The following is a 23,371-nucleotide window of genomic DNA, read 5'->3' as shown; positions in this document are numbered from 1 at the left end:
GGTCCCTTCCAACCAGGCCATTCTATGATTCTATATGCTTCTTATATAAACACGACATCAAATAACAATGTTTATTCTCAGAAGAGTAAAATTCTTAAAGGTAGATGCAGATCTGCTGTTTCTCCAGTGCAATAAACCCTTATTATAAATCGTAATCAGACTTATGATGCTTGATTAATCCTTGATTCAGAAGATAAACTCCAAAAGAAATTCTTCCTGCCTCTCTCTTCTAAAGTAGAACTTGAAACATAGGAGATAGGGAAAAGTTTTTAAAAAATTAATACTATGTAAAAATGTAAAAGGTTTTTCTTCTGTAAGAGGCTTGAATTCTTTTGGTACTGCTTTTGAGGAAAAATGTACAAAGCCTCAGACCAACTTCTCCAGAAAAACTATCTCCATAGGCAGGCAGGAATTTTCTTGTACAGGGAATAAAAATGACACCAAAGGGAAAGCGCAATTGGAAAGGATAAAAACAAGGTGAATTCATAACTGAAAGTAAGGAGAACTCAGACTTCAGTCACCTCCAAACCTTGAAAAACTCTTGCACCAAAATCTTTAAATTATTGAAGAAATTTTAGCACAAGTCTTGAAAAAACCTGTCTGTTTACTCAGCTGCATTAACAAAGGCACAGTCTAATATTTTGACTCCTATAGGTACTTTTCTCTGCTGCAAGTAGTTCCATTAGTTAAGGACACATCAATATCAACAAGGTATCAGCACAGAACTCATTTTGTGATCTATAATACAACTGTAAAGAACATAAAATGGAGCAAAATTACAATGCTTCCATCAAAATAAATAAAACATCTTGTCCCTAGGTGAGTTGCAAAATTGAAATTATTGCTCCATAACATAGAGTTATTTATTAAAGAAATTTATCAACACAAGCACTGCAAGGATTTCTTTTTCGTCATATACACATGTTTCTCTGCCAGATTTGAACGCAATTTCTGCAAGCTGGTTTACCTCCTTCTGCCCTTTCCCATAGTTGGAGAGAGCTGCATGAGTGCATCTTTTACTCCAGTGCCATGAGTTTTAAAAATGTACCCTTTAAAAGATTGCAAGGTTGTAAATAAATGTGTAAGTAAATGTCCTAAGAAGGAACAGTATCTAAGTTGTTAATATGCTGTCAGATTATGAAACATTATCAGCAGATGGGACCATTGCAACACAGGTGTCAGTGGTAAGAGAGTCCTAGAGAACTGCTGCAACATAGCACTGCAGTCAAACATTTCATTATCTATCATGTCTGTTGGTCATCAGCTAGTTAAAATCTTGCATCACATGAGGAGAACAAGACCAATGATAATACAAGACAGGAATATACCTAGGGCTAAATTACTGTAAAAGGTGTGGTGACAGATGGCTTGTGGCTACCCTGCCTCAGGAGCAGCCTCCAAAAACACCACCAGCACAGTTTCACATCCAGGAAGATGTTCTGCTTCAGGCTGGCTTGTACCACACCAGCTCTAGTTCACTCAAGTCTCGTTTTCTGAAGTGCTGAACACCTGCAATTTCCTCTGATTTCAGCTGGTGTAGAGAGTACTCAGCGCTTCCAAAAACCAATTATTATGCATAAGCAAACATGGTCTTAAAAAGCAGATGCTCCATAAAGCCAAAAATGCCACCAATTACACAAACCCTCTGAGTTTCCTCCAGAGCGGAGTTTGAAGTGTGCAACTTTATACAGAGATGTTTAAATACCTCCAGCAACTACAGTAATAGAGATAACAGGTAACAGGAATAGAGGTAGAAAATAATAATGTCACCCACACTACCAGTAGTCTTGGAGTATTTTAAACACCCAAACAGACTGGGTAATGCTCACTCTCTCCATGCTATCTGGCAGGCAAAGAAACAAACCTCAGCAGGTTCAATAGGACAAATCACTTTACATTTGAATAGGGCAATTTCATACACGGTGGATTTCTGGAACAATGTCCTCTTACTGAAAAAAAGGAAATCAGAGGAGGGAACTGTATTGCTGCCAGAGAAAACAGAACAACATGACTCTAAAAGCATTATTGCTTTAGTGGTTTCACAGGAAAAAAAAATTACTTGGGTAACAATTGCCTAAAATGCACAGAAATATAGATTAAATGTAAACACAACTGTTTGAGGTAAAAACAATAGCAGATAGCATTGATTATTCCATTGGTTAGTTTTCGATAAAGTGGTCTATTTTGCGCACTCTTGGAGTTAAGAGTTGGGTGTCTCTGTATGCATGAGGCCACACTGCAGGGGCTTAAGAGCTGTAGCTCAGCCCTCTGCAACTGGCAACCAAATACTGAAGGTTTTCAATCTATCTGGAACACAAACACTTTACACACATTATGGATATATTAAGATGTTGGTATTACGGTGTTCTGGTATTTGAAGTTATTCTTTTTTTAAAGGACAAACACCATTACAAGGTGACAACTACTGAAACCAAAACTAACTCTTACATGATAAATTCTGTCAGGTTGCACCACTTTTTAGAGTCCACTTTCTTCATCATCTCTTCAAAGGATTTTCCACAGGCAGGCAACTTCTCTAACATGAGAGATTCATTGCAGAGATCAGTCCTTTGACGTGCACCTAGGTAAAATCAGAAGCACCTTAAACCACAAACACTGAAACAGAAGCAGGAACACATCACTCAAACTCCTCATACAGTTCTGCTTGCCACTTACATTGTCATAAACTTAGTACTCAATATTCTAAGCACTTTTAGAAAATAAAGTATATCTTTACATAAACTGAAAACATGACTCAGTATAAAATACAAAAGGTTACCACATAGAGTATTGCTTTTTAGATCTAGCACAGATGAACCTATCTAGTCACTTTTCTAATCTTACTTAGCTTCTACTCATACTAATTTAGTACTGCTCATTTGCATTTTTAGTTAAAAGCTAACTGGATCTCCTGATCACACACTTCAGTATAGAAAGCACTTCTCAAGCTTACACAAATGCATCCCATGCAACTAACTATATTACTGTGAAATTACTTTAACATCAGAAACATTTGTATATCTAACCAGGTAAAGGGCTTGAATTTTCACAGTCACAACCTTTTGTTTAGTACATCCACTAAAGGAATTGTCTAGAGATCAAGTCTTATGAGGAGAGGCTGAGGGAGCTGGGCTTGTTTAGCCTGGAGAAAAGGAGGCTCAGGGAAGACCTTATCACTCTCTACACCTACTTGAAAGGAGGTTGTAGCCAGGTGGGGGTCGGTCTCTTCTCCCATGTAACAAGTGACAGAAAAGAGGAAACAGCCTCAAGTTGTGCCAGGTAAGGTTTAGATTGGATATTAGGAAAAATTTCTTCACCAAAAGGACAGGAATAGGCTACCAAGGGAGGTGGTTGAGTCATAATGCCTGGGGGTATTTCAAAGACGTGTAGATGCAGCACTAAGGGACATGCTTTAGTGGTGAGTTGGCAGTGTTAGGTTAATGGCTGGACTCAATGATCATAGATTCTACGACTACGAATTATGTACTATTATCAGTAGAAATTGCAGAATACAGCTACTTGCAAAGAAAGAGTTAACCTTAGCTTGAGCAAGCCTGTAACTTTTTCAACCAGTAATGGCAACTCCACAATATTTAGTCAAGGCCAAAGGTTTTTCTCACCCAGCGCATGACTGCACTGGAAGACAAAACCAGTATTTTAATATTTCTTATAAAAGTGAAATTCTGAAAAAAAAATCTATTCAGACTAATGTATTTGATTTTGATAAGGCTGAAACATTTTGTTTTGATTATATCCTTAAGTATGTCTTGCTTTACTTTTATAGATGTCACTATTTTGAGTGTTCTGTATAAAAAATGCATATATTTTGTACAACATTAAAAATTAAGTAAATATATGTATATGTATATAAACATACAAATGTCTAAATTAAATTAGTCGGGGAAAAAACCCAGTGTAATTTCTTCTCTTCACAGCAGCATATATCTGAGAAATGGATTTACTGAACAAAACTGCAACACTAACAAAACCTGTATATATGGTAATCCCCCTGAGAACTCTGAAGGAATGGCTTTTTTCAAGAATAAAGCTAAGAAGAACAAACCACTTAATCCTAAGAAAAAAGAAGTCTAAGTGGAATCAGATCTTGTTCCTTTTTCTTCTGAACCTACGTTTTCACTGAGAACCTATTTAGACCAGTGAGAGGAGTTATTTCTTTTCCTTGTATTAGTTACTTTGAAAGCTATATTTCATTGCTGAAAAGAGCTAGTGGTTCTAATTTTGGTGTGGTAACATTCAAACACGCTGTCGGATGAACTGCAGTCAAACCGTGCAAGACTTTGCTTGATGAGAAGGAAGGAGCAGTCCTTATGGCACCATTCCTTTCTATTTAGAAAAAAAAAAAAATCCAATGCAAGATGATGTTTCAGGCTTCACATCATAACCCAGCCATCAATCAGAAACTCTGAACATCTTCACTGAAAATGGGGCACATGTTTGTAAAACAGGCTTGAGTGCACATTGTTTCACCCATGAAGGAGATTGCTCCTTTTGAGCCTGGGCAGGAGAGTACCTTGAATTTAATTCCAGCTATAGCAGCTAACTCCTTAGCTGGGGTAGTCACTGTCTCTGTGATGCCTCCACATATTTTCCAAGAGCAGCAGGCCCACAAGGGGACAGCCCGTGCTGCACCTGAGACCTTAAGTCTACACAAATCTTCCCCAGGTGTACAGCTAACTCTCTAGACCTAATCCTACCTCCCATGCCATATCTGATTGTCAGTGCTCTTAAAGCTAATGTGAAGCCTTCATCCATGTCAGCAAAAAGTCAGAACTATAATTAATCACCAGTGACAGAAATGGTGGAAATTACCAAACACGTAGCATAATTCTGTCCTTAGGTAGTTAACATGATAGCATGGATCCTGCCTATTTAAGCATTCCAGCCAATTCATCTAGCAGCTGCACCAGTTACAAGTTATACTTTCCACAGTTAGATCTGCAGATGAACAACTAAAGCTGTGTAAAATTCAAAACCAGATACAAATATTGCACAGCTGGCAATTTAAATCCTGCATTGATGCTTTGACAAAAGTTAAGTAAAGCTGCCTTTCCTGGCAGAGTATTCTAAACAGCCAGCAATCATTTGATTTATAACCCTATAAATCCAACAGAATATGAGTTCCTCCTCCTCTATGTCATGTGTGCTGAAAATTTGCTCCAGCCCCTTCCCAGCAGGGTGTTTAAACGGATTTGCCATGGCCTTGGTACTTTCGGTTGTCTCTCTTTAATAAAACTTCAATATTTTGCAGGGTTATAGAAAAAAACTGAGTAATCTGACAGCAATCTGACAACATAAGAGTTTCTGTCTAAATCCCTGACCAGTGGGGTTCAAAATCACGAATAATTCTGAAGTTTAACCATCCCTATTGAGAATGACCTTTACAAAACACTACAACACTCTCTGGGAGCCAATGGGCAAGACCAGTTGTAAAAAATGCATGACATTTGATTAATTGAGATGAGATAGGATGGAAGTGCTTATGCAGTGGTGGCCACTAACAAAACAGAAGTCTGAATTTTTGAAGTAAAGCTCACCTGCAAATCCAAGCGTCATTAGACCATTAACTAAAGAGGGGAAAAAAAAAAAGAGAGATGAATTAGATACCTCCACACTATCATATAAAAGAATTAATGCAGATACAAGTAGACTTGAGCATAATTTAGGTTTCAAAAGAATATTCAAATTGCTCATTCAAACATTAGTTTCAGTTTTATGAAAGAAAATGTCTGAATAGAATAATGAACATTTAGAGAATATTATGTTTTTAAATTCTTTTTAATCTGTCCTTTAAATGGCGAAGTCACTCAGACCTGTAATGGGTCTGATCACACCACTCTCCTTCCTACAGTTTCCAACATTAATGATTAGGGATAGGGAAATTGTACTTTAAGTTTCTTGAAGGTGAAAAAGTTGGAGAAGGTAACACATTTACTCAAAACATAGGTAAACACATTCTAACATGTAGAGCAAAAAAAAAAAATCCTTTTGCTATTAAAATTAAGCAAACAATAATAAATGCGTGCTTTCTTCATTTAGAAATGTAATGATGTGTTTCACAGTCTCTACCTTTTGCACAATAAAGTCACACATTTTGACAAACATTATGTTCAAAACCTGTAAGCTTCTCATGCAGATGTCAGACTAGCATAGGTATGTCAGAAGAGCATCCAAACAGAAACACAGACTATGCCAAGAGGAGAAGGCTTCTGATTAGCTATTCGCAGGATATCCAGATAGATTAAATCAACAGAAGCCCACTGTGTTTGCACAGCCCCAGCCACACTTAGGATTTTGTACATAACAGCAAAGAGGGATGTGGCTTCAATTCTTTTTGATGTCCCACTGAAAAAAAAACTGCTGACAATTTTACAGTGTTAGCCTTGCATCAGAAATTAAATGAGTGATTTCACACAGATTGCTGCCTCCTGCTCCTTTTTTATGTAAAAGTAAAATGAAGCAGGATATATGTAGCAGAATATCAGTACCAATCTCACTGACCATGACTGTGAGGGACCCCTCTGGGATGTTCCAGGCTGTCAGCTGCGTTAACTGCAAATTATTGGGTACATGCATGGAAGAAGAATTCAGATCCTTCTAAGGAGCATAATTTTTAATCCAGAGGAGCATTAATCTCTTAGGTACCAATGAGCCAGAATGTACTGCGAAGAGCAAGAATCCACACATCGGAAAACTGCATTGCATCCAAACACATAGAGATGAAACTCCATTATACACTCTGACAGCAGTATCTCTTTCACAAATAGAGCACTTTTTTTCCCATGCTATTAGCTGTTATAAATACACTTGATTCCCTGGGTAGGTTTTTCTTGAAAATGTGCATTAACCACAGAAGACTGAAGATCAAATTAAAAGCACACACTGTGACGAAGCCAAACCCACCCATTCTCAGGAAACAGTCTAGGCGTATACAGTTACCCCAGTTGCTCTCTTTGAAGAGCACATACTGCACCTCCAATTTTATCGATTTCTATCACTGTGCTCTAGATTTTCATTATTATTGCTGCAGTAATCTTCACAAGACCACAGCAAGACAAATAAAACAGGGTTTACAACTAGAAAGAACCACATTTCCCTAAGTGTCGGCAAGGGAAGCTGTGACAAACCTAAACCTGAACAAAGGCGTACAGGTTAGGGCTCACAAATCCTCCTGCTCATAGGAAAATGTGCTTTTTGCAGTTTTTTGACCATAACAAAGGAACACAGGGTATTTTACAACTATACTCAATCAGAAGGCTCCGGATACCTTCAGAGAAGTGTAAAACAACAATTCAGACCACCATGTGCCACCTCTCTATTTTCTTTGTTCTGTGATATTCAACTCATAACAAAGATTTAATCAGGAGACCGTAGCATGTCATGATAGTTTACACAAAAAGTATGACCTTTCCAGCAGCTCTTATTTCTTGAAAGGCTGATGCCATCACATCTCATTAGAAGATACACAGAGGAAGTAAAATGGGTCACAGTGTTGGACGGTGTTGCCATGATCCCAAAATAAAACAGTTGCCATACACTCCTACCTGAACCCACATTCACGGAAAGAAAAGGAGGTTCAGTTTAACTGTACAAGCTGCCTGCAGGCTAAATCATGTCAATCAGGGATCACAGAAATGGCCTTTAATTTTCTTTTTCTCCATACACCATAGTGGCATGTAAAAGCCCCTAGTAAAAGCCAAATCAGATGCAAAGAAACCAACCAAGTTAGATAGAGCCAGAGCAAGAGGTGAAGGAAAGTATCATCAAATGAAAGACAAGAAAAAATAGGTGTTAAGGGCTTTTGGACAGAAAAACAAAAGATAATCAAAACAGGAGAGAGTAATAGAAAATAAGAAAACTGAGGGAAAAAACCACTAGTTTCCTATTAACAACCTGCTTCAAAATCTTGTATATGAAAAAATAAAAAATCTGTTCCTAGACTTTCACTACAGCCTCTTATTATCTACTCTGTACTCTCCTTTTGTAAAAATACATTCTTCTGACACTAGAAAGGGAGTTAAGAATGAGATTCACAGCAGTATGTAAATTCACAGTTGGGATACATGACAGGGTAACTGCCCTGTAATTTTTTCAACTATATAAACTTTTTCTGAGGAATGGAAAAATATTTCTCAATGTTTATTTTTCTCCTATACTGTCATTATTCACTGGTATTTTTCCCTGAGGCTTCAAAGTAGCACTGAATGTCTGTCTTGTAACTACTTTATAAATCTGGAGCAGCATATGAATTGCTGTACGTTCTTCCTACTGCACATTACTCTAAGCACGTTTTAAGAATAATTCTAAGAATCTTGTGTAAGTATATACGAGGGAAATGTTATAATTTTCCCTTGCCTGAACATTTCTTCAAGATGCTGCTATTACTGACAGGATAGTAAGATGTTTGTGTGGCTCCTATACTTTCTCAGAATAATTCTTATTTTACCAGACAAAACTGCTGTAAGCACTTTTCACTAGCAATTACAGCTGTATAATCCTGTGTATATTCTTTGAAAGTTGTGAAGTCTGATTCAAAACCTCTTTTCTTTCAGTTATAATTTTCATAAGAAAAAAAAAGAACATATAATGACCTCAAGTTAAACTTCACATCAAGAGGCTACTTCTGTATCTCTTTGTAAAGACAATCCTGCCAATTACCATCATCTAATCTTTAACTACATCAGGACATCAGATCTCTATTGGAAGTTATGTACTAAACAGGCAGCTGTCTCTCTCCAGAACCTAAAGTTTCAATGATAGTAGCACAGTTCATGAAAGCAACAAAAACTACAGTTTGAAATGGCAACTGCTGCTCTGCCGCCATGCACCTATGATACACTGGAAACACAGGTGAGAGATTAATACTCTATTGATATCATTTTGCTCTTACCTGATCAATAGCGCTTTTTTTAATACACCTGATTTTCAATACTGAGCAAGTTAATTTTACAGAAGTGTAATGCTTCTCCAGGTATTTAAATGTTAAATAAAGTTACCTGCTGCAGAGGTGCTATTAAAGATCATGTTAAACTCACTAATCTTTTATGTAAATCCCAAGTTATTCCATTACAGGTGTTCTGGCAGGAATGCACAGACACTTCAGGGTATCTAATGCATAAGGAATTTCCATGGAAATCACTTCTCCTATGCTCTCACACAGTGTCAAGGGGCATCCTGGTTACAATTGGAGTAGGGTTTCTTTATTATCTGTTTCCTGGGCATGACAAGCTTGATGAGCCTCATTTCACTAGGGTCTGCCTGCATATAGAAGGAAAAGATGAGCTAACAGAAGTGTTGCATGGTTGCCTTTCAAAGCCTTCTCTAAAAGTCCTCTATTGAGGTCAAGTCAAATGTATGTGGCCAACACACCACAGACTTTGAACAGGCTAAGAAATCCTGAAACTTGATGGGAAAGCCCAGAAAGGTTCTGGTTTAGAGGCTGCTATAAAAGTACAGAAAGGAAAAATAATGCTATTGGTACAAAAACCGAAGTCTCACCTGCCAGCCTTTAAATAACTCTCTCTACAATATGTATGCCTCAGAAGGTCATCTTTTGTTCTCAGCTATTGACTGTCCTTTTGACACTTCGTAAGAGGAGTGGAACAGGGACAGAATGGAAGAACACCATCACAGTGTGAAAGCAGACAAGGAAATGAGGCAACTGAAGTTCACAGAGACAGGCAATGACAGGAACTCAACACAAAGGAAGGATGCTGGGAATAAACAGAAGTTTGCAATAAATATAGTACTTAAAAAAAGTGCTATATTTTCATTCAAAATTCACCCAGGAAAAAACATGCCTCAGCACATGGAGTGGCAAGGGCAGGGTAATCCTGCTGGCAGAGTGCACTGATCTGTCCCTACATCCAAGAAGTTATCTAGAGAGCTAGCACAACGCAGAACTCAGCTTTGCATTACCTCCTTCTTTGATGCTGAATCCTTTTTAATATTCCTTTTATTCCCCTGTGTCAACTGCACAGAACACGCATATATAGTCATGGAAATGTAATATCCAAAACTAAAAGTGCAGTTCAGTGCTGTATTTTATCACAGTTTGAGGCACTACATTATTGCTTTTGAATTGTTAAGGTAATTTCAGACAGTTAACAATTTTGGACATTAGAGTCTTCTTCCCGCAGAGTTAGAAAAGCATGAAAGAAAACAACTGAACCCTTTTCATTTCATTGGTGTAAATTAACAGGGAATTACTGAGAGCATCAACTGTTCAGACCCATGTTGGTTCGGAGTTCCTCAGGTTTCCAGTAACTGCAAAGAAATGTGACCGTTACTCTGAACTTATGCTTCAACAGGGAATTTTTCAGAGCAGCAATACAAATTATTGTCCATTATATTGCTTTCAAAGTTCTTAAATCACTGCTGGCAGCATATAAATATTGCTCCACAATTTCTGAACAGTCTATGTCTACTTCAAGAAGTGTTGGATAGGTTTTTTGCTACTTTGTTTGAAACAAGTATATTTTATTTAAATAAACATATGTCCAGTATTTTAAATAAAATATTTATTTATCTGTTAATGAATATTAATTTATCTATTAAGATATATTAATTTATTAAATAAATAATCAAATTAACTATACCAGTTCAGCAACAGACTTGTGGAGGAGATTACTTAGCTGTACACTAAGATATGTATTGTACTGGAAGTTGTGTGACTCAGTCTGAAATGTAACAATGTTTTCTTCAACTCTTTTCTGTCCTGCCATGTTTTTGATAAAGCACTGTGTAACTGAAATATAAAATACAGCCACTGACTTTCCGACAGTGGATCAACTAAATATTCCAACAGCAGAATCAACAGCTTTAAGTAAACTCTCTTCACACTTTTACAGAAGTGGTATACACAAATGTGATCCTAGACTAGAGATTCATCCTTCCAGGGAGTAAAACTGAAGAGCAAGATGAGAACATTTGTTTTTAGACTAGAAAGAAATCTGTGGCATTAGAAACTATTTAAAGACAACATTCAGCAACCAGCACAGCATCACCAGACAGTCAAGGAAAGTGATTGTCCTGCTCTACGCTATGCTGGTGTGGCCTCACCTCAAAACTGTGTGCAGTTTTGAGTGCCACAACATGAGGAAAACAAAGCTCTTAGAGAGCATCCATAGGAGGGCTACAAAGATCACAGAATCAATCAGATTAGAAGAAAAGACCTCTGAGATCATCGAGTCAAACCTATGACCAAACACCACCTTGTCAATTAGACCATGACACTAAATGCCACATCCAGTCTTTCCTTAAACACCTCCAGGTGACTCCACCATCTCCCTGGCCAACTCATTCCAATGTCTAACCACCCTTTCTGTGAAGAAACTCTTCCTAATGTCCATCCTGAACCTCCTCTGGCACAGCTTAAGACTATATCCACTCATCCTGTCACTAGTTGCCTGGAAGAAGAGACAGATCCCCACCTTGCTACAATCTCATTTCAAGTAGTTGTAGAAAGTGATCAGGTCACCCCTGAGCCTCCTCTCCTCCAGGCTAAACAGCCCCAGCTCCCTTAGCCACTCCTCATATGACTCTCTAAACCATTCACCAGCAACACTGCCCTTCTCTGGACACGCTCCACATCTCAATGTCTTTCTTGAAGTGACGGGCTCAGAACTGGACACAGTACTTGAGGTGCAGCCTAACCAGTACCATGCAGAGGGGGAGAATTGCTTCCCTAGTCCTGCTGGTCCCACTGTTTCTAATTCAGGCTAGGATGCCATTGGTCATCTTGGCCAGCTGGGCACACTGCTGGCTCATGTTCAGCAGCTGTCAATCAGCACACCCAGGTCCTTCTCCACTGGGCCACTCTCCATCCACTCTGTCCCCAGTCTGTAGCACTGCATGGGGTTGTTGTGGACAAAGTGCAGGACCCGGCACTTGGCCCTGTTGAACCTCAAACAATTGGACTTGGCCCACCCGTCCAGCCTGTCCAGGTTCTTCTGCAGAGCCCTCTTGCCCTACCCCAGACTGACACGTGCACCCAACTTGGTGTCATGTGCAAATTTACTAAGTGCAGACTCGATCCCCTCATCCAGATTATTAATACATTGAATAGGAACTGGACCCAATACTGATCTCTGGGGGACACCACTAATGACCAGATACCAGATGCAGCACTCTTCACCACCACTCTTTGGGCCCGGCCATCCAGCAAGTTCTTAACCCAGCAAAGAGTGCACCCGTCCAAGCTGTGGGTTGCCAGCTTTTCCAGGAGAATGCCATGGGAAAGGGTGCTGAAGTCCAGACGGTGAAGGGTGTAGAGGGGAAGCCATATGATGAGCTGCTGAGACTACCTGGCTTGTTCAGCCTGGAGGAGACTGCGGAGAGACTGCATTGTGGTCTATAACTTCTTCATGCAGGGAAGTGCAGGAGCAGGAACTCTGCTTATCTCTGGTGACCAGTGACAGGACCTGAGAGAATGGCACGAAGCTGCGTCAGGGGAGGTTTAAGTTGTATATTAGAAAAAGCTTCTTCACCCACAGGGTGGCTGGGTACTGTAACAGGCTCCCTGGGGAAGCGGTCACTGCACCAAGCCCATCTGAGTTCAAGAAGCATTTGGACAACATCCTCAGCCACACGATGGGATTCCTGCTGATGTCCTGTGCAGAGCCAAGAGTTGGACTTCAGTGATCCTTGTGGGTCCCTTCCAACTCAGGGTAGTCTACAACTCTATGATTTAAGGTGTCTGGAAGAGAGTTCCAGAGGACTACATGCATTGGGAGGTATCTATAGCCAGCAAAGTGCAACAGCTTTCCTAACAAACTCAAATTCACTGAATCCACTTGTGTGTGTGTTACCCAGAACATAAGGCCAAGACTGTTATTTACAATGTACAGGCCTTCCAAAGGCTTTGTACTCTATGTTTTCATCTAACTTCTGTCTGCAAGACCTGATCTTCCAAGTCTTGGCATACTGTAGTTGCCACATAAATGTAAATGTCTAAAACAACCAGATCACAGCTCTTCATAATTTATGATTACAGACAAATATACCTAGCAACTGAAAGTGCAAAATCTTTTTTTCACCCCCTTCAGATTTATTATAGCCTTGTGAGGTACCATTGCTGAGGTCTCCATTTTAAATGAGCTATGGAAACAATGACAGAACTAGTAAGAAATCTGTCTAAGGTCACAAGCAGGAACCAGTATCACTCTTATCTACAGTGTGAGCCAGCAGCAGTCTAGTGCCATGACCTCTGTTTCACCACTACCTCCTCTCAGAAAACGTTACCAAAGCAACTGAAGAACATGATCTCTCTGCCCAGAAGATAACTGTGAAATGTGTCAGCTGTGCGATTTATGGGAAAGGTACATCAACTAATGAGGCAGTATAGTTCAGATTCGTTCCCCCCCCCCCCAAAAGTGAGATAGCTTGCAATTACTGTTGAGAGGCACATGCACCCCTGACCACATCAGAAGCGTGACAGCCCCTGAAGTTGGCCACCCGCATCCAGGACCTCAGTCTGACACTGTACCACTGATCACCTGGAAACACATATTTGATCTGATGGCTGCTTGTTATTGTAACTCAACTGCCTATCATCAGTCAAAAAGGCAGGAAAACACAAAAACAAAATGTGATGTGACATAAGGTTTTCCTATAAAAAGGTCAGCACAATGCTGACTTTACTCCATACCTAACCACCTGTGAAAGCACGTAAAACACTAGTCTGTCAAGGTCAGTAAGGACTCCAGTTTGCTCCTGTGGAGTAGTCTGAAAATGAAGTCAAGCAATTATTTTTTTTAAATAACCTTGAGAAGGGGAAATGACCTATAAAGGTTTCACAGACAAGGGTCACTGCACACTCCCTCCTGAGGAAGTCTTTAAAACCATGGAATACTTGAAGACACTAAAAGTTCCTTCTTCCCTTGACAAGCAGAACATTTAAATCAAGACACTACTATTATAGAAGGCCTGGGAAATTTTTTTCTTTTTTTTCTTTTTCTGACTAGACAACAAAAATCCCCACCCCGCATATCCATCTTCTCTTGCTGATGCATGTAGCGCTCTCACAGACTCCTAATGCTGTTACAATATTATGTCAAAGTATTACATCAACATAATTCCAGTGAAGTCATGTTTTCTGCGAATTCTATGCCTACCATGAAGTAAAAAGTTGGCTTGGCTATTCATATAGTTTTCTTCAGTAGTCCAGCTTCACTATCAGGGCTCCAGAACTCTGGATACCTACATGATCAGAGTATTTTAAATGACATATTGCCATGAAGAACAATAAAATACTGACAAAACTTCAGAGCTGCACGTGTCTACCTACACATTTATGCACCTGCTCACAGCAGGTGTGAGTGGCTCTTCACAACATCCTTCGTCCAATGAATAAACACTGAAACAGATCCTTGCCAGCACAGTACGGCAGCATGATCCCTGCACACCACAATTTCTTCTGGATGTATATTCACATAGGAAACTGCAAAGCAGCAGATTCTGGTACAGGAAATTACTTAGGTCAAGCTACTGCAGTAAATCATTCCTCTCCGTGGATCTGAGGACCAGAACTGAACCTCAGAGAAGCACAAATTCCCAGGTATCTGCCTCCAACGCACACTGCTCAGCCAGTAAGGCAGGGCACAGCTGGCTGCTCATGCAGAACCCAGTGCTTCTCAGTTTGCACTTTTTGTTTTACTTTCATTTAATGCTTTTTAACAGAGTTCTTTTGTTTTCTTTTTCAAATGGCATGTGTCACTAAAGGAGTAAGATGATATGAAAGATTTAAACTTCTCTTTCTTCTCTCCACCATCTACTACCTTCATGTGTTAACACTGTACTGGAAGTTGACTGCAACTACTCCTGTGTAATGGAAACAAAGCATTAGTAGTAATGGCTCCATAAAAACTTACTTTATGTATACCATTGTTACTGTAAGAAGGCACTAAAACTTTTAAATTCCAAGTTTTCTTCCAATCATTACTAATTTCTATCCTGTTTTTCTTTCATTTCAGTATTAGACTAAGAAAAATTTTGAAAGTATGATGTGTTCTTAACCAGCCCAAGACCAAAAGACATTTCAGCAACAGCAATTGAGTAGTGTTTACACTTACATGAAAAAATTAAGATGTGCTAGAATATGTCAGCTAACAAGTATGGAAAACCAGAAACAGCCTAACAGAAAAATGCTATCCTCTATTTCTTCCTAAGCTAAGAGAATTGCTAGGGCATGAAGAAATTATTTATCACTATTTGTGTCACGAGTCTGAAAGAGTGAAGATGATCAGCCCTGAAGACTAGGCTCCTAAGATCTTCAGATCTGCATATTTTTGAGCTCTGGGATGGCTGACCATCAAGTTCCCCATCAAGCTGCTCTACCACTCCCCTCCTCAGCTGGATGGGGGGAGAGAGAATATGGTGAAAGGCTCATTAGTCAAGATAAGGACAGGGAGAAATCACTTAATAACTACCATCATGGGCAAAACAGACTCAACTTGGCAAAATTAATTTAATTTACTGCCCATTAAAATCAGAGTAAGGTAATGAAGAATAAAACTGAATCTTAGAACACATTCCCCCTATCTCTCCCTTCTTCCCAAGCTCAACTTCACCCCCAATTTCTCTATCTCCCTCCTCCCCAAGCAATGCAGGGGCATGGGGAATGGAGGCTGCAGTCAGTTCATCACACGTTGGCTCTGTCACTCCTTCCTCCTCAGGGGGGAGGACGTCTCACACTCTGCCCCTGCTCCAGCATGGAGTCCCTCTCATGAGAGACAGTCCTCCACAAAATTCTCCAATGTGAGTCCTTCCCATGGGCTGCAGTTCTACATTAACTGCTCCAACGTGGGTCCTTCCACAAGGTTTTATGTCCTGCCAGGACCCTGCTTCAGTGTGAACCTCATATGGGGTCACAAAATCCTTTGGGCATCCACATGTTTTGGTATGGGACCCTCCATGAGCAGGATCCCTGCTCTCCCATGAACCTCCACGGGCTGCAGGATCACAGCTGCCTCACCATGGTTTTCACCATGGGCTGAACAGGAATCTGAGCTCCAGCACCTGAAGCACCACCTTTCGCTCCTTCACTAACCAGAGACGCTTCTCTCAAGTGTTCCTCCTCTCTTACTGCTGCCGTTGCGTAGCAAGTTTTTCCCCATCTTAACAGTGCAATTCCAGAGGCGCTGCCACCATCACTGACAGGCTTGGCCTTGGCCAGTGGGGGGTTCAACTGAACAATATTGGTTATTCTCTGTTGATCTATACTATAGAACATCAGGGTTTGTGTAGCGCTATCACTACCAGAGAACCTGTAAAACAGTTTACCTAAATCTCCCTGCTTTCGCAGTCTCAGAAACATTCTTGGGCTGAAATTTTCCATGACTTTACTCCCACACTGGGGCCAACTTTTTCTCCTAAAGCCTGAGTAAAATCCTCCTCAGGATTCTGGAGTCATGCAAGAAATAAGTAGAAAGGGGAGTAGTAGATAAGAATGAGTACTCCCCTCCCTCTAGTTTTGCAAAGGCATAAACAATTCTTTTACTCATGAACTTATAAACAGCTTAATTTATTTATACAGCTGTGGAGTGTTGCACTCTGAGGCCAGAAGGAATCCCTCACATCATCCAGATCTTTTGTAGCACAAGGTAAAGAAGGTCTTAAAATAATTTCTGTACAAAGCCAATAATGTCTACTCAAAAGACAGCTATTCCTCATAAACATTTCCACTGTAAATTTTGGGACTGCAAGTGATGGAGAATCCCCCATTTCCTATAGGACATGTTTATGTGAGATTGTTCCTACCAACACTTTTTATTTCTTTGACAAGTTTGTTTGTTTGTTTTTTAAAATACATAATTAATTGAATGATAAAATATGAAGTAGCTGGGAGGAAAAAACCTAAATACTGCTCAGGCATATTCAGCATGCAACAGCAGTATAGGATCAAGTATCCTTATAGTGTTGCAATGCACATTCCACCTGTTCTGTATGGCTCCACCAGAAAGATGAGTCAGAAACTACTTTAACTAGAAGCCACTGTAAACAGCAGGTCCAAAATGTCACATTACTACACAGACAGAGATTCCCCTCCCCATTTTTTAAAATAATTAAATCCCAGAAAACAGCACTAACATTTCTTTCCAAAAATCTTAAAATGCAAAAAGAGGAGCATAATTTTCCTTTGACCTTTCCTATGTATTTGTCTGACTTCTTTGCTGTTTCTAGTCTACACTGGAGCCAGTTTGACAGAAACTGGACCGATGGTTATTCAGGCAACACTATCATTATTTCATTGTGCATCACTAAGTGTTTCATGGCAAGAAATTCACACCCCGAACATACACCTGGAAATATGTTCAGCAGCCATATTTACTAATGGCAAACGTTAGCTTCCCTGAATGCAAATCTAGTCTAGCTCCATGGGTCAAAAATAAGAGATTTATATTATTTTTTAATATGATACACTAAGTTCTGATTTTGAGTTAGCCTCTAGTATTTAGCTTGTAAAAAACTACATATTTATCTGTTTTTCTAAAAAAAAAAAAAAAAAAAAAAAAAGTAGAGGAGAGTCCCCACATACTGAATGACAATTGATGACTGTGGAAATACAAGGTTTGAGCATCTCACTGAAAGCCAGAACAAATTTATTTTTCCTGTTTCACTTGAACACATAAGCCTAATGCTCTATCATTGAAAGATTACAAGACACATTGTTAAGTACCTTTAAAGAAACCTCTTTTACTATTAAATTGGACATGTTCTTGGTACAGGGAGACCCTTGAGGAGTAAAACAGGAACAGCCCAAGAACTCAAAGAGATGTGAAAGGACAGCACTACATTTGTAGCCACTTGCCGAAAACAAACACGAAGAGGGAATCTGTTCCACAGCCCCATGTGGCTACCAGACAGCAATGCCCTGATGCGAAGGCTGAGATAGCAAAGGGCCACCTCCACTCCAAAGCTACAGAATATGTGTCTGGGTATCACAGAGAGAGCCAAGTCTCTTCAGGTGATGAGACCAACTGCAAGCACCCGCTGTGGCCTTCACATCTCCACATCAAGAGGACATCTTCCTCACAGCCCTGATAACAACCTCCAGTGTACAGAGGGTGAGCAAAAGAGAAGAGTAAAGACCAAAGCTAAAGTTCAAGTGCTTAAGACTCGGAAGCAACACGGGCTTTCTGTCCTATTGATGAGCAGTTGAACAACTTCTATAAGGTGCCATTTACTGTCCCAGTATCCTCCCATCTCTTCCCAATACCCTATGGGTGTGAAACCTCTTTTCCCTTCTGCTAAAGGCAAGAGGGCCACACAGATCAAAGGCTTCATACTGTGTCAAATCTTAAACTATGTATTTTGAGACAAGAACAATGCAGTAATATTTGATAATAATCTCTAGGATCAATCTCTCTGCACACAAAGGGATGCAAAAGAAATATGTCACTTGTGACATTTGGAAACAAAACTAAATTCTTGCAAGAAGTGACAGTCATTACTGACCAACATGAATTATAGTATTTATTCTCACACTGCTCACAGAATTTTTTTTTCCAGATAATGCTCTATAAAATAAGGGCAAATTAGTCACATTTATTAGGGTGTGAAAGTAAGACAGATGCTTTATTGCAGGCCTGATGCTTCTGCATAGTCCTTTGCTTACTCAGCTTAATCTGGTTAAATGCAAATAAGACGTGCTTTTGCAACCCAGAGCTGTGCTAGGGGCCCAGTAGTGTCTATCACATTGTCCTCTTCAGATGAGAGTCTCCCTGGCTCAGAGCAACAGGTGTAACAAGTGACATCCCACCTAGAGTAGGCCATCAATCTGGCTACATACAAGCAAAATTCTGTATTCCTGGAGATAAACTGAGGCCACCAGCTGTTATGCACATATGCCACTTGTTCAAGACAATACAGTAGATCATGTCAAGCTGCTCCAAAGACAAAGGCTGGGACTCTCTCTAACCTTCAAACCATCTAACAGTGCCATCGCATTTTCTTTTAAGGTTTTTAGTGAGGAATGAAGCTGTCTCCTCTTTTCAGACTGGTTTCAGGAAAGACAACATATGAAGGGAAATTAAGCCTAAAAACATGTGAATAAGCAGCTTTCTCCTATTCCACTTTGCTACTCCTTTCTTTCCTCATACCCACGCATCATTCCCACACATGACCCAAGCATTCTTCAACCAGATTTTAGATTGTTCTACATATACAGTCACATTAAAAAAAGGGTTTTTTCTGCTTATGTTCTCCAGTTTATCTCAATGCAAGACTGACTGTGAAGAGACTCTGATTTTAGAAAAAAGCACAGCCTGTTTTCATAAAACACACAATAATACATTTCTACAATTTTATTCTGAAATAAAATGGTTCATGTGACAGCTTTCGCTAAACTAAAAAGGTGTGAATTAAAACACGTTTCATTATGTTTGTGAAAATTAATCTCTCCACGAACCCTAGGAGAGCACAGTTTGCTTTCTTCATGTGTGTTTCTCAAGCACTAATTTCAATAGCCAATATAGATGGTAGCAAGTGGTGTTTTGTAATAGACCACTCACTGCATTTTTTTTCCTTGGTAAGGAAAACTGGAATTTGACTCATTTGTCTCCAATTCAAGCCACGAATCATATCTATTATCAGTATAGACGTGGGGGAAACTGAAACATGAACCATACAAAAACTGCTGGTGCTTCAATGTTTAAACACAATTCAATTGACAAAATCTGCCATAGTTCTCTTTGAGAGAACTAAATCATGCTCAAAATCGTTTCCTTAAAATCATGTAGTATGTGTGTATCTGCCCCTATAGCAGTACTATCTACCTCAATGTAGACTTTTATCTTCACAGCCTCTGATGATATGCATCACAGGTTTGACTAAAATAAACCTAAAAGCAAAGCCCTGCGACACCAAAGGTATTTAAAACCTTAACTACTGTGCAGGTAGGGAGATCTTACTAAGTTAAGAGCAAGGATTAGATCTCATTGGTGTAAATCAGGTTCAAAAAGCCTCTCTTCTTCCTCCACATTTTCAACTTGGAATTACCTTCAAACATGGAGTGCCATTCCTCCTGGGACCTGGGACCAAGACAGCTGGAGATGGCATTCGATCCTCTGTGCTCCCACTTGCCGTCCACTTACCGTCACAGAGACAATCGAAACCAGGAAATCCTGCCGTTCACCCTGTCAAGGGCAGGTGGTATGAACCTATCTCCTGTTGCAAGCGCAGAACTCATGAAAAGGGCAACCCATTGCCAAATAAAAGAATCAGGAGACACAAACAGGGTGAAGGATGGTGGGAAGAATGTCTGGATCCAACACCAAGTTCTAACAGAGGTTGCATTTATACTAGATGCTCTGCTTTCAGGATGGATGTTGGTGGGGTCTGCTGCCCGTCTTCCTGCTTGCCTAGTGTTGAGAATCATGTCTTTAGAAAATGAAGCATTGTTTTTTTGAGAAGTGTTTTTGTTAGAACTCTGTGGTCTGTCTCAGAATCAGATGTACTGCTTTGCAAAGGTTTATTTGTTCTACATGCACACTCGCCTGGGTCTATTAAATTCAGAACTCCTATGACAGTATTCCCTTTCTTTGTTCCACCCTTTGCAGCTGCAGAACAGCATGATATATTCATAAGAAAATAATGAAAAAAAACCCCTTGATTTAGTTTTCAAACTTTACCCACTAAAATTGTTTGCTGTTTGTTTTTTTTTTTCCTCATTGGAATCTGAACTCTCCAGGAGTTACACATGCTATGTTGCACACAAGGGGAGCTCAGAATCTGGACTTTAATACACAGTTTTTTCATTATTGTTTGCAGAATGAGGTAAAGTCTTTAAAAAAAAAGCAGAAATGTAACTGGGACCGGCTCTGTTTTCAAATGTCCAACTATCCAGTTGCTCACCTCTGACCAAAATGCTCACCTCTGACTTGTTTAACACTGTAGAATTATAAAACACAAAAAACTACAATCTTTGAAATCTGCATTGGAAAACTCCTCCAGATAAGAATCATACCATCTCTCTTGATATGGGTTTATACACATATACTGAGAAACATTACTCTAGAATTTTAGAAAACACCCAGCTTTACTCTGTTAGCATCTTTCAACTCAAATACAAATAGTACTACTGAAATGCAGGCGTTTCATAAAGAATGAAGGAGCAAACATTTGGACAGAGATGCCAAAACAATGACTTGTGTAAAAAAACCTACTTAGTCTTTTAAAAGCCTTGGTCAAGCCCTTAAGTTGCTCCTTGCCTCAGTTCACATACACAAAGTAGAATAAGAGAATCTGGTATGAGGGTAAATACATCACTATTTCTGAGGTGCTTAGATTCCACAGTTAGTAGGTGTCCTCTATCTACAAATCTGCTAAGCAAAGTAGTGGATTTCACCTGACAGCTGAAATTTCCAGCTCTGTACCTCATCCCATTCTGGATGTTATCAGCACTTCACAGGGAAAACAGAACCGACCACGTGCCTGTGTACCAGGTACCTCAGTTCACGCATTCTTTACCCTCCACACAGATACCCCTCCCACACACACAGCAAATCCAACTTCTCTTATAATCCCTGAGTGAACACATTGCCTTTTTTGCCATCCTTGCTAAGGAAGGACAACACAAGGGATAGTTCTACGTAATGATAATGTGTCAACAGTCCTAGGTAGAAAGATAGAGAAAGCAGTGGTCTGAGGTTACAGAAGTACAGTTATGATCCCCACCCAGATGGACTTCCACTGCAGTCAGTGAGCTAACACTGAGGAATCCTGGCAAGAGCTTTACCTTAATGAGAGAGGTCACGGGTTAGTCAAAAGAAGCCATTAGGAATGGTCATTCAAATAAAATAAAAATCCTTCCAAAATAACTGATATTAAAAGTGTGTTTGTATTACTCAAGGAAGAAATTTAGTTTTCCACCACTTAAGGCTTTCCTTATTAAGAAACTCAATTTCGCATCATAGAACTTGGAGGGCTTTTCCTCCTTGGAAATCAGTCTCATATCATTAATTTCTGATTATATCTACCCTTTCCAATTTCAGGCAAAAGCAATGCATTATCAGATACCCTTTTTTCTTTTTTTTTTTTTTTTTTTTCCCGCATGTGAAAGGAACTAACACAGTCAACAATGTCCAGCACAATTGATTTACCTTTGCCTCTCTGGTGAAAAATGTTCTGAGCCACAGGGACACTGCCCCTCACTCCACTTAATCTCTGAAAATAAATCTCCAGTGAGCAATTTTGCTTTGCAAAAGTTACAGCAACATCAGGATGTGTCCCCATACAAAAAGATTACTGCCTGATTCCCTAAGTTCAAGATCACATAAATCTTTCTCATGTCAAGACAGATGTTGTCCATATTTTTATTCCTTTTCAGCTGGGAAATAACAAACTCTTGAGTGACTAAGGTAAGATGTAGGCAATCCTTAAGCCACAGAGAATCATGTATTTGACACGTGATCCTTTTGACAGACCAGGTAAAGATGATGCTACTGAATACTGTCGATACAACTATCCATTTATTTGGACATCTTTTCATAGAAAGATGTCCAGTGTTTACCACCTTTGTACTTTGGAAGTGGCATAAAGGTGCAAACAAAGTTATAAAGTCCTCGGATACACCTTCTAAAGATAACGGACCTGACTTTATTCTCCCTTAAGTGTGACTCTCAGAGAATTAACTATGTCTCTGGGTATTCTGTTGAGTGAAGATCACAACTTACTTCTCCCTGCAACTTTTGATCTGACTGCAACACATTAAATCTGAGAATCCTAAAACAAGCTACGTGCTAAGGAACAATAAAATAGTTTTTCTAGCAGCAGAGCTACCTTAAGTGAAAGATCTAAATTATACCTGTGCTTGATGACCGCCTGCTTGTTACTCTATAAGGAATCAGCCCTAAGTCTGCAGCAGAAAACCTTCCGCATCGGCCAAACACACCTCCCCAAAACCCATGTGGGATCTGAAAGTCCGACCAACGCTAGAAGTTTTTGATACCATTTTTTCTGGGGCCTGAGCGCCCTGTGCCGTGTTTAGGGGCTCCCCCCGGCGATGGGAGGCTGCCGTCAGTGCGATGCTAGAGGGGACCGGGGGCCCCGCCGCGCCCGGCTGGCGCTGCCGAAACGCTCCTGCCGCGAAGCCGCCGCTCTGCTCGGGATGAATGGAGAGCTCCGGCGGGAAAGCAGTACCCGCAGCCTCCCGATCCACCGGCAAGGGACTCCCGGAGAAACCCCCCTCCCAAAGGGATGCTCTACCAATAGTGGGGGCGCTCACACGCCTCCCGAACTTCAGCCCCACGCCCCGGGAGAAACCACCGCCCGCCGGGACCGCGCACACGCGAAGATGCTCGGCCGCTCCCGGGGCGGCAGCCGCCGGTGTCCCGGCGCGGTAGCGGCAAGGTCC

At 40.2% G+C, this 23,371-nt stretch overlaps 1 protein-coding gene across 2 annotated transcripts in view; it reads right to left on the bottom strand.

The window, feature by feature from the left end:
• Positions 1–23,371, bottom strand: part of RAMP3 (receptor activity modifying protein 3) — a 44,568-nt gene that overhangs the window by 21,001 nt on the left and 196 nt on the right. The window contains exons 1-3 of one of the 2 annotated variants that reach the window (XM_050324602.1): positions 22,119–22,137; positions 5,556–5,585; positions 2,449–2,581 (exon numbers count right to left, since the gene is read on the bottom strand). In XM_050324602.1, coding sequence (XP_050180559.1) covers positions 2,449–2,581; positions 5,556–5,574 — 152 coding nt within the window. In that variant the 5' untranslated portion in view covers positions 5,575–5,585; positions 22,119–22,137. Of the gene's footprint in view, positions 1–2,448; positions 2,582–5,555; positions 5,586–22,118; positions 22,138–23,371 lie in introns of those variants that run through there. The other variant, XM_050324595.1, reaches the window with a different exon arrangement.

This window comes from Myiozetetes cayanensis, unplaced genomic scaffold (assembly GCF_022539395.1).
Source record: "Myiozetetes cayanensis isolate MyiCay16 unplaced genomic scaffold, myiCay2020 scf1, whole genome shotgun sequence".
Taxonomy (NCBI): domain Eukaryota; kingdom Metazoa; phylum Chordata; class Aves; order Passeriformes; family Tyrannidae; genus Myiozetetes; species Myiozetetes cayanensis.
This window is presented reverse-complemented; position numbering and strand designations above follow the sequence as displayed.